The following is a 12,997-nucleotide window of genomic DNA, read 5'->3' on the forward strand; positions in this document are numbered from 1 at the left end:
AGAATACTATGGTGGAAACTCCTATCATTAAGACTTTATTTTATTCACTAGCCATATAGTGGGGCACTTAATTTGTTTCCCCTGGAATACATAACTAAAACAATTGTCAAACAAATAGCCAAGGAACATTGTATGATATGGTATCCTTAGTATTTATCCTTTTCCCTTATCCTACTTCTTAATCTAACCGTGATTTTAGGAGTTTTACAAATTAGGATGATTTAAGATTTGACCATATTTTTATTTAAAGTCCTAATTAGGCACAAATACAATTTAAATATTTATATTCTCTCCAGGGTACAACTTAAAGGAAATAATTTCAAGATGACATTATTAACTGGCATTTTGATCTTTATTTTTTGTATTCTCTTTGGTAATCTGTAACATAGGATATATTCTAATATGCTGGATGGGCTTCATCATACCTTATATAATTTTTAAAGGCAGGGGTGGGAGGGGAGGGAAGAAGATCCTTCAAACTCATGTTTAGTAAGGTGTTTTTTTTTTTTAAATTCTGAACTTGACAACCACCAAATAAAATAAACAGGCTATATATTCTAGAATTAATTTGTACATGAAACTTTAAATCTTTGTTGGGTTGAGCTTGTTTTCAAGCATACAATAAATTTAACATGAAGGTTCCAAAGCTGTCTGCTTGTCAATGATTCCCTTTGGCCTTTTGTTCTCTTTTCATTTTTAGTGGGGAATAAGCCTATCCTGAATCCCCCTCCTCATCCTACTCCCTCTCTCATCCATGGAAAAAGAAAATTTTAGATAAGCAAAATATTTGTATCAAATATGCATAATCACATGTAACAAATTTCTACATTGGCTTGGTCCAAAAGTATACTCCTCATTTTGCAGTTTGAATACATTGCTTTCTTTTAGGAGTTGGAGAGTATGCTTCGTGATTGATTCCCTGGAATCATGGATGTTCATTACATTGGTTAGAGTTAAGTCCTTAAAAGTTGTTTTTCTTCACATTGTTTTTGTTATTATATCAATTGTTCTCCTAGTTCTCTTTACTTTATTTTGCATCAGTTCATATAAATCTTCTTAGGTTTCTCTGAAATTGGCCCATGTGTCTGTCTTATAGCATAATAATATTCCATTACATTCCCAGTCCATAAATTGCTCAGTCATTCTACAACAGATGGATACCCACTTTATTTCGAGTTCTTTGCCACTCCAAAAGCTTGCCATAACTAATTTTTTAATATGGCTCCCTTCTCTCTGTCTCTCTGTCTCTTTCTCTCCCTCTCTCTCTCTCTCTCTCTCTCTCTTTTTCTCACTTACTCATTCTGGTTATCTTTGGTTTCTAGGCAAAAGTTATTTCTTGGTTGTTGCTTTTAAAAAATAAGTAAGAAAGTGTTTTCTCAAAAATATAGGTTAAAATAAGTAATTTTATGTGAAGATAACTTCTTCTTTTGTGTTCTGGACCAATCCCTTAGCCCCTCAGTAGTCAAGAACTTCAAAGACTAAAGTTTGAAGAGCTTTGGTTTGTAAAACAGTGACATCAAAGGCATATAAATAGCTATATTTCCTATGCTAAGTCAATGCATTTTCTGGTGAATAGTCTTCATGATTTTAAGTTTTATCATGGTTTTTAAGTCACTATCAGTTTCCATCTCTAATATTTCCAATCCAGTGCTTATGATCCTCAAAGGAAAAACTAATCATGAAAAAATTAATTTGATTTTTTTGGGGGGTAAACTCATTTTATGAAGATTTTTCTTGCTTTTTGTGTTGTCGGTTTCTGTTTTACTTTATTTCAAACACTACATAATACACTGAAACATGTAGCATATTTACTGGTAAATTTGCTTAAGTGCTCACCTTATTTTCACCTATTTGACTTCTCTTTCTGTGAAAAACAAAACCAAACCAAACCTAGATCAGAAAGGTTATTTCAGTAAGTAGCTTAGTGGGGAGAACTCTGACTTAAGTTGACAGCCGTCATCTGAAAACTATAGACCTCAGGACCCTTTTAGGTTCTAAGTCTGTAGTTCTGGCATTGAATTGGGATGCTGTTTACATTTGATATAGAGTAAATTATTGTTTTGTTAGGATTGTTAGAATAGTGCAAGATGAGTCCACAAGTTTTGGTCTGACTAATATATTCCCATAAGAATTGCTTGCTTCAGACCACTGGTCATTTAAGTTTCCATATGATAATTACCATCCATAATTTAGACTCATGGTGTAAATGACCTTTTAAATTCCTTGAGAATGAATTCTTTTCAAGAGGGTCAGTATCATACAATTCTTTTATGTGCTTATAAAGGAGAAAAAGTATAAATATGAAAGATGTTTAAGATTTCAATCATTTTTAAAAAGTTAATTAGAATCTACATATAGATTCTATTAATGAAAGCCCAGAAAAAATATTAACTTTAACCACTTTACAGATCCATTTTATTTGAAGAACTCTGATATAGTGGAATGAATGTTAGTGTTGGTATCAGAATACTTGGTTTGATTTTTGATTTTGACACTAACTAAGGTGAAATCACTCAGCTTCTCTAAACTCTCATCTGTAAAATGGGGATAAGAGCCTTACTACCTGTTGTAAGAAAATAACTTCTTGAACTTTGAGGGCTATATAAACATGCTAAAGGGTAGCTGGCACAGTGTAAAAGTATGTTTCAAAGCCAAATGGTTCTCTGAAGCTATCTGAGTAAAATACTAACTATTGGAGACGGCATGATAACTACGTGCTACAAACAAGGTGGTGCTGATTATAGGAAGTAGTTTAGACTTTGTTCTATGGAAATTATCTTCAATATTGCCTAATTTTATTTAATGAAAGTATTATATTCCTACAAATGAGAATAGTCTTGTACAAAGTCTGTAGCTAGGTAGTTTTTCTTTCTTTCTTTCTTTCTTTTTTGTATCTAGTCATAAATGGGATCCCATTACGTCAGAATAATTCATCCAGTGATTGAACTTCCTTTGTCATCAACACACAGAATTTTGACACAAATCTTCTATTCAGTAGGCATTGAGCCATGTTTATTAGTCTGAATATGGTATTTAGAAATTTGTCTTCTTGACAAATGAAAACTACCTTTTTAAGTCTTCTTCTGAAGCTTATATAGTCATATTATTAACCATAATACAATTATGAATGTGTTTCACTGTCTTCCAAGCTTATTTTTCTTCTCAGGTGGATGTGTGTGACATACTATGTTACCTGCACATTTGTGGGTTGATTGTGGTGCTCTAATTTCAGATGTAATAACTTCTTTTGATGCTTGTAAGATACTTTCATAAACTGACCCAACTTTAGCTTATCACAGCCCTAGATGATGATGCTTGCTCATCTGATTACACTGCTCAGGGGAATAAGGTTAAGGACATGCTGTTGGTAACTCGAGCATTTTCAGGGTGTTAGTTCAGCAGATGGGCTGCTTGGCTAGATTCATACATCTGCCTGCCTGCTGTGGCAGCTGCCACCGCCGCTGCTACATGTTGTATATTCTTTTGTTCTGTGCCATCCAAGAATGGAACCACTAGGAAGTGTAGTGAATGGATTAATTTAAGGTTAAGTTTAGTGTTTCACTTCTGATGGAAGCTAATGAGTTTCTCTTAAAGTGAACTAGATTTACCAAACTACAGTTTGGTCAGTGGGATAAATTAGTATTGTTTGATATAAACCAAATTCAAATGTGTAAAGTCTTGATAGTTTTCAACATTTATTTCTAATTCTGTATCTATTTTGTCTCCCATCTCTTATTTTTCCAGGACTTATAATCAGACTTTGCTTGACACTGCATGGTTCAAGAGAATTAAGGAAATATGGAATGACATGAAGAAGATTAGTTAAGGATTAAAGGCTTTGGTGACAAACACCTCAGTGAAGTGGTGAAGCACAGAGTAGCTCTCTCCAGTTGTAGCTCTGAGGAGCTTTGTCTTGGAAGAAGATGGCGGATCCAGGAATGATGAGTCTTTTTGGAGAGGATGGAAATATTTTCAGTGAAGGGCTGGAAGGCCTTGGAGAATGTGGTTACCCTGAAAATCCAGTCAATCCTATGGGTCAGCAAATGCCTATAGACCAAGGATTTCCCTCTTTGCAATCCTCTCTTCATCATCCCCCCACTAATCAAAATCAAGCAAAGTTGACCCACTTTGATCACTATAATCAGTATGAACAGCAAAAGATGCATCTGATGGATCAGCCTAACAGAATGATGAGTAATGCCCCTGGGAATGGTATAGCCTCTCCTCACTCACAGTATCACAACCCTCCAGTTCCTCAGGTTCCTCACGGTGGCAGTAGTGGTGGTCAGATGGGAGTTTATCCTGGCATGCAGAATGAAAGGCATGGACAGCCTTTTGTGGACAGTGGCTCTATGTGGGGACCACGGGCTGTTCAGGTGCCAGACCAGATAAGAGCCCCTTACCAGCAACAGCAGCAACCCCCCCAACCACCACAGAATCCATCTGGACCCCCTGGACAGGGCCATCCTCCACACATGCAGCAGATGGGAAACTATATGGCTCGTGGTGATTTTTCAATGCAACAGCATGGTCAGCCACAGCAGAGGATGAACCAGTTTTCTCAAGGTCAAGAAGGCCTTAATCAGGGAAATCCTTTTCTTGCCACCTCAGGACCTGGCCACTTGTCTCATGTGCCCCAACAGAATCCCAGCATGGCACCTTCTTTACGCCACTCAGTCCAACAGTTTCATCACCATCCCCCCACTGCTCTCCATGGAGAATCCGTTGCTCACAGTCCCAGATTCTCCCCTAATCCTCCTCAACAAGGGGCTGTTAGGCCACAAACCCTTAATTTTAGTTCTCGGAGCCAGACAGTACCCTCACCTACTATAAACAACTCAGGGCAGTATTCTCGATATCCTTACAGTAACCTAAATCAGGGATTAGTTAACAATACAGGGATGAATCAAAATTTAGGCCTTACAAATAACACTCCAATGAATCCATCTGTACCAAGATACCCAAATGCTGTAGGATTTCCATCAAACAGTGGTCAAGGACTAATGCACCAGCAGCCCATCCACCCCAGTGGCTCACTTAACCAAATGAACACACAAACTATGCATCCTTCACAGCCTCAGGGAACTTATGCCTCTCCACCTCCCATGTCACCCATGAAAGCAATGAGTAATCCAGCAGGTACCCCTCCTCCACAAGTTAGGCCTGGTAGTGCTGGGATACCCATGGAAGTTGGCAATTATCCAAATATTCCCCACCCTCAGCCATCACACCAGCCCCCTGGTACCATGGGAATCGGACAGAGGAATATGGGCCCCAGAAACATGCAACAGTCTCGTCCATTTATGGGCATGTCCTCAACACCACGGGAGATTAGCGGGCACATGAGACCAAATGGTTGTCCTGGTGTTGGCCTTGCAGATCCACAAGCAATACAAGATCGATTGATACCTGGCCAACAACATCCTGGTCAGCCCCCATCTTTTCAACAGTTGCCAACCTGTCCTCCAATGCAGCCCCACCCAGGGATGCATCATCAGTCTTCACCACCACCACATCCACATCACCAGCCCTGGGCACAGCTTCACCAGTCACCCCAGAACACCCCTCAGAAAGTGCCTGTCCATCAAGTAAGTGACTTCTCAAGCTATATTTATTGAAATATTAAATTTAAGCATACATTCCTATTTGTCTCATGTAATTTGTCTTCTTGTCTAATGTAACTCTTTCCTAAGTAGGCAGAGGGATTTGCATTTCCAGTGCTTCGCACAGTGCACGGCACATAGTAGGCACTTAATAAATGTTTATAAATTGATTGGTTTCAGTTGTAGCTTCCTTGGTGTATGTTTGCAAAGTATTTGCTCAATAAATCAAAACAGTTTCTTGGGTTTAAATAGCATCTTAAAGTCTGTACAATAGTCTCCTCACAACATCTATGATGGTGGTGATAAAAGGTATTATTATACTTATTATATAATTGAAGAAACTGAGACTCAGAGGGGTTAAGTAATTAATCTGTTGCCACCCAGCTGGGATTTTAATCCATTAGCTCCTCTTCTCCAACTGCAGTCCCTTTTATTTTTGTTCTTTTCTCCTTTTTAATTCACACCTCTCCATAGTTCCCCATCTCCCCCATTGCCTCCCTCCCCTAAAGTCTCAAACAGAACAGGCATTTAAAACATTCTTGGTGATTGATTATGATTCATTTAAACAAAGTTTTGATAGGTTTTATTTTACTTAGGTATCCTTTTTCTTTATGATGATAATTTTTGTCAGAAGTTGTAGCATACTTTATAGGATGATTATGCCACCTATTTATGTTTGTGTGTACTTAAATTGCAAATATCAGAAGTCTAAATATACCATACTCTGTAGTATATTTTGATTCATGCAGATTTGGTTCCTAAGCATTGAGAAAAATAGTCTTTCTTAGTAAAGTTGTCTTTCAACTATGGATTTTTTTTCATGCATTGTATTTTATAAAAGTTGCTAACCAAATAATTCATTCAATAAAAAACAGCTCTAGATCTCAAGTTTTGTAAACAAACAGAAACTTCCTGCCATTCTAAATTGTGTACCTGTATTTTAACAAATATTAAAACATCTAAGTGAGCAGATTTCTCTTGCAATATTGTTGGGTAATGACTTTTGGGAAGTAGCCATAATTGCTGCTTATATACTCATTTGGCAAAAACTGGCCTGTGTAGAGGCAGGGTAAGTGGTAAGACCTGCAGGACCTTGGGATTCAGTGGCAGCATAGATGATAATGTTTAATGTGGTTTCCCTTTCACCAAAAGGAATGGAGTTGGTGACCCCCACCTTATCCAAGCCTTGTGGTAAATAGTCAAGCAGCCTGAAAGGATTCTGAGCATTTAGGGGTGGATGGGTCTTCCTGCTTCCTTGGATGGAACACAACATTTAGGTTCTTTGTTTTTATTAATTTTCAGGGATGTCCACGATCCTGGGGTTACTGTATTTTGACTTGTAAAGTCAATGGTGGAGTAGTAGAAAGAATACTTGACTTGAAGTCAAGTGAAACCTGGGCTTACCACTGACATGTTAGCTATGGAAGAAAGTCCTTTAAATTTTCTGAGTCTCAGCTTCCTTTTTTACAATGGTGATAATAATATCTGTACTGTCTACCTTTCACTGAATTGTTGGAAGGTTTAAATGAAGTGTGTGTGTGTGTGTGTGTATATGAATATACATATATGCACATATATGGAGAGACTTTTGAAGAACTTAAAGCCCTATAAAATATTAACTATTATTATTATTATTATTATTAATTTCTAGGTCTGTCAGTAATAGCTACATATTTTCAAATTCATTCAGGAATTATTTTTCAAGCTTGTTTTTCCACTTCTACATTGTCTGGTATTTTAATTTCTGTTGTGGTTAGATTGTCACTGATAGCATCTAAAAATTTTCTTCAGATTTCCCATCATATTCTCCCAGTAGGCCTTTTTAGTTTCATTTGTGAAATCATGTAAAAATTCTAGCTTTAGTTCCTGAATTAAAAAAAAAAAGTAGAGACTCTTTTAATTGCTCTTGTGAAATGTTTACCAGTGTTTAATTCTTAAATTCTTTAAATGTGTTAGTTATCTATGTCCTTTGGACTCTTATTTTTCTTTTTCCCATTTGCATTACTGCTTGTATGTTAGGTATTGCAATTAATACATAGGGTTTTTTGTGGGTTTTTTTGGTGAGGCAGTAGGAGTTAAATGATTGGCTGAGGGTCACATAACTATAGTAAGTGTCAAGTATCTGAGGCCAGATTTGAACTCAGATCCTTCTGACTCCAGGGCCATACTATATAGTATTTTAAAAATATAGATGTGTGCATATCTGTCTGTCTATCTATCTATCTTGACCCTACTTTTCACTCTGCTCATTTTTTTCTGAGTCAGGGAGAAGAAGAAGGTGAGTAGACTTTTATTATCTTGTGGCTTTTCTTTGCAGTTTTTTTCTTTGGTATTTTTTTTTTTGTAGCTTTATGAGAGGGGTATTGAGGAACCTATTTCCAGTAGAAGTTCTCACTCTACCATACTGACTGAGAAGATAACAGAGGCTGTGCTGTTTTGCATCTTCAGTGCCTAGTATATGAGCAAGGAATTAAATGCTATTTTATTAACTGACTTGAAGGTAGACTAGATAAGGTAACAAAGGGAGAGGGATAAATGGAGAGTACAAGGGATAAATGGAAGGTGCAAGTATTGGAGGAAATGCCTCCAAACTTTCTGAATTTATTGGACAATGAATGTGCATTGATAGGAGGGAAAACTTAGTTTGGGAATGAAGAATTCCTTTTTAGACATGAACTTCTGGCATTTCAGGTAACATCTTAGTGGAAATATCATTTTGATATTTGAAATTAGAGGAATAGAGGGGTCTTGGAATAGATTTTGGAGTCTTTTGCATAGAGGGGACAAATGGATGATTCAAAGGACAAAGTGTGGACAAAGATTAGAGGACTGTTCTCAGCCCTGCAGGTCTGAACCTTGCAGATGACTGACAATCAGAGGGTGAGATGATAAAGAATTGGGGAAGAATACAGTAGTTAGGTAAAAGAACATTTTTATATCGCCCCGAAACTAAGTGCAAAGACTTTAAAACTGAGCAGACAGTCAATTATTAGAGCTTTCCAAAAAGTCATTGATTTGCCTTGTGGAAGTAATGATTTTCTTGTCACTAGAAGTTTTCATACAGATTCCAGATATCGTTGAGATGGTAGATGATTTTTTTTTTGTTTCTTCCAAATTTCCCCATTAGCTTCTATGATTCTCTGTCACGCTATAGGAAAAACAGAAAGGATGAGTGCCAAGTAAATGTCACTAGATTAGATCATAGTACGTAAAACAAAATGTAACAACTTTTATTTGTTTTACCTTGAATTTAGATTTCAAGTCTGATTTTCCTTCCTGACAGAAAATGTTCAAACTCTACTCTGAGGCCAACAGATTTGTTTTCAGGTAATAGAGGGAAGGAAATCTTAGGTTTTTCTTAAGCCTTTATTTCCAGGCATCTTTCCTATCTAACTAACTCTCTAGAAATTCTACCATTTACAGTGAAAAGTATCTAGCGATCCTACATTTTCAAGTGGTATAGGTAAGGCAATTAGTCAATAAACATTTATTAAGCACTTACTATGTGCCAGGTGAACAGCTAGGTGGTGCCATGGATTTTGGGCCTAGAGTGAGGAAGACATCTTCACGCATTCAAATCCAGTCTTAGATACTTAGTAGCTGTGTGACCAAGGGCAAGTCACTTAACCCTGTTTGCCTCATCTGTAAAATGAGCTGGGGAAGGAAATAGCAAATCACTCTATTATCTTTGCCAAGAAAATCCCAAATGGGGTCACAGTGGGTCATACATGGCTTAACAAAAACATGTGCCAGGCAATGTGCTAGTAAGCTTGAAGGATACAAAAAGAGGCAAAAAGACAGTCCTTGCCCTCAAGCATCTCACCATTTAAGTGCAGATTTATGGAAAATCATAAAAGTGTTAAAAGTTGGAAGGGACTTTAGAAATCCCCTAGTCCAATCCCCTTATCTCATAGATGATAAAATAGAGGCAAAGGGAGATTTAAAACAAAACCAAACCCAAAACTACTTTCCCATAGTCCCCTGGTTAGATAAGTGGTAGATTGTATTCACTTGGACAGGCTTTCTGATTCTTTTAGTACTTTTCCTTACTCTACCACTAGACATTTAAAACTCTGCTTGTACTTGTAATAGACAGAAATAAAGAGACGCTGCATTTGCATAATAGAAATGTGGTATTTTGAAATGGAGTGGCCAAAACATTTAAAAAATGCAATGGTGAAATTTTTACTGTTGAATTTTATTATTTTTACTATTGCTCTTAAAAGCTACCTCTAGGAAGAAATAAATTATAGTTTAATAGGGAAAGGGTTAATTCATGCACACCTCATGGAGTACCTAATATCCTTTACATGATTTGCATTGTAAAGTGGTGGGTTCTCTGTTGATCTAGTAGAAATGTTTTCTGTCCACTGTTGTCATTGGAGACCCTTCAGGAGCAGTTATTTTTACTCTTAGCATTGTTTTGTTGTGTCTGCCCACAGGTATATAAGTTATTTAATTCAAATTAATATCATTGTCTTGCAATGTATTTACTAATATTTTCATTAAGTGCTACAAAGGAAAAAAAACCCATGAAAATGTTTTACTGTCCTTTTCCAACTCTTAAGATCCTAAGTCTGTATTTGATATTGAATGCATTTAATGTTAATTGTATGTGATCATCTGTTAAAATTTGCCCAATTTTTCTAGCATATAAAACTCTTAGTTTTAATGGTTGAGTTTAGAAGTTCACAGTTGAGCATTTCATGTTCAAAGATAGATAATAGGAAAATTATGTTGTATTCAAGGGAATTATGAATTCAGAGATTTCAGAGCCTAATAAAAACATCAATTTTCATTGCAACAAAGGTCTTTTAAAAACATACAAAGTACCTACACATTTTAAGCATTTGCTAAGTGCTTACTGAAAAAAAAAATGAATGAATGTATCAGTGAGAACACACTTTACCTTCTCAAGTTTTCACCTAAAACAAATGAAAGGGAAAAAAAATAAACCTAGGGCTAAATCAGCTTTGCATTAATTCAGGAAATAGTTTAAGTACTTGCCATGTGGGTGCCTACAAGCTAAATGAGAAACATACCTTAGTATTAGTGACTCTGGGTTTATTTCTCCTTTTATGATTTGTTGATCAGTTGTGCCTTCTATTGCTTGGTGCTGTACCAGGAACTGGGACTGCAAATACTTTGTCTGAAAGAATTCCCTATTTCTAAGAAACAACTTACATTGTAACAAGAGAGATAACTAACTCTAACTCTCTCTCTCTCTCTCTCTCTCTCTCTCTCTCTCTGTATATGTGTGTGTATATATATACATACGCACAAAATAGTAAAAAACAAAGTAGTTTGAGAGGAAGGGCACAAGTAGTTGAAGGGATCAGAAAAGGCTTTATATAGAATAAGTATTTTTTTTTAAAGTATGATTCAATCTGTACTCAACTCATCAATTTTCTCTCTGGAGGTGGATATCATTTTCCATAATGAGTCCTTTGGAATTAGCTTAGATCATTGTCTTGATCAGAGTAGCCAAGTCTTTTACAGTTGATCATCCTTACAATATTGCTATAGAACAGATACTCTTTTTTTAATCATAAAAGTATTTTATTATTTTCTAGTTCCATGTAGAGATAGTTTGCAACATTTGTTTTTATAAGATTTCTATTTTCAAATTTTTTCTCCCTCCCTCCACTCCCTCCCCCACTTTCCAAGACAGCAAGCAATCTGATATGGGTTATATATGTACAGTCACATTAAACATATTTCTGCATTAGTCATACTTTGAAAGAAGAATCAGAATAAAAGGGAAAAACCTCAAAAAAGAAAAACAAAAGAAAAAGTAGAAATAGTATGGTTCAATCTGCATCTAGATTCCACAATTCTTTTTTTTTTCTGGATTTGGAGAGCATTTTCCATCATGAGTCCTTTAGAGTTATCTTCAACCATTGTATTGCTGAGAAGAGTCAAATATATCACAGTTGATTAACATACAATGTTGTTGATACTGTGTACAATGTTCTCTTGGTTCTGCTCATCTCACTCAGCATCAGTTCATGTAAGTCCTTCCAGGTTTCTCTGAAATCTGCCTGCTCATCGTTTCTTATAGCACAATAGTATTCCATTACATTCATATACCACAATTTGTTCATCCATTCCCCAATTGATGGGCATCCCCTCAATTTCCAATTCCTTGCCACCACAAAAAGAGCAGCTATAAATATTTTTGTACATGTGGGTCCTTTCCCCTTTTTTATGATCTCTTTGGGATAAAGACCTAAAAGTAATATTGCTGAGTCAAAGGGTAGGCACAGCTTTATAATCCTTTTGGGCATAGTTCCAAATTGTTCTCCATCATGGTTCACAGCTCCACCAACAAGGCATTAATGTTCCAATTTTTCCACAGCTTCTCCAATATTTATTATTTTCCTTTTTTGTCATCTTAGCCAATCTGATAGGAGTTGTTTTAATTTGCATTTCTCTGATCAATAGTAATTTAGAGCATTTTTTCATATGGCAATAGATAGCTTTGATTTCCTCATCTGAAAACTGCCTGTTCATATCTTTTGACCATTTCTCAATTGGGGAATGACTTACATTCTTATAAATTTAATTTATAGACCAGATATTAACTACTTTTTATATCATGGACCCCTTTGACAGTTTAGGAAAGCCTACGGATAACTTCTCAGAATAATGTTTTTAAATGGATGAAATAAAACAAAGGATTACAAAGTAAACCAATTACATTGAGATATAGACACATGTATATATATGTAACCTATATGTTACATACATGTATATACATATATACATACACACATTTCAGTTCAGAGTTAAGATCTCCTGATGTAGAAGGTGGTACTTGAGCTAAGCCTTGGAGAAAAAAAAGAGATTCTCTGAGGTGGAAGCGAAGAGAAGATCCATTCCAGGCATAAAGTACAGGAGTAAAAAGTCACAGAAGATAGGAGATAATGAGTTGTGAGAAGAATAGAGAGGAGGCCAGTTTGGCTGAATCATAGAGTAAAGGAGGGAGAGTAAAGTGAAAGTTGGAAAGATAGGTTGGGAGATGGTGAAGGTATTTAAAAGTTAAACAGGAATTTACATTTTTTTCTAATGGCAATAGGAAAACACTGGGGTTTATTGATTGGGGTATTGTCAATAATCAGATCTGCACTTAAGGAAAATCAGTTGGCAGTATAATAGTGGGAAGAGACCTATGGCATGGACACCAATAAAGACACCACTGCAGTTATCTAGATGAGAAGTAATGAGGGCCTGAAATAAGAGGGTAGCTGTGTGAGTAGAGCAAAAGGGTCAGATGTGATAAATATGGGGTTAGAAACATCAAGATTTAGCAACTGTTATATTTGAGGCAAAGAGTCAAAGATGATGACAAGGTTACCAAACTGGGAGAATGGAAGAATGGTGGACGGAAATAG

The 12,997-nt window shown here is 36.2% G+C and overlaps 1 protein-coding gene across 1 annotated transcript in view; it reads left to right on the forward strand.

Moving 5' to 3' along the window:
* The window catches only part of CHD7 (chromodomain helicase DNA binding protein 7), a 247,727-nt gene that overhangs the window by 81,393 nt on the left and 153,337 nt on the right, over positions 1-12,997 (forward strand). The window contains 1 exon segment of the mRNA XM_043962891.1: positions 3,745-5,588. Coding sequence (XP_043818826.1) covers positions 3,924-5,588 — 1,665 coding nt within the window. The 5' untranslated portion in view covers positions 3,745-3,923.

Source organism: Dromiciops gliroides, chromosome 1 (assembly GCF_019393635.1).
Source record: "Dromiciops gliroides isolate mDroGli1 chromosome 1, mDroGli1.pri, whole genome shotgun sequence".
Lineage (NCBI taxonomy): Eukaryota > Metazoa > Chordata > Mammalia > Microbiotheria > Microbiotheriidae > Dromiciops > Dromiciops gliroides.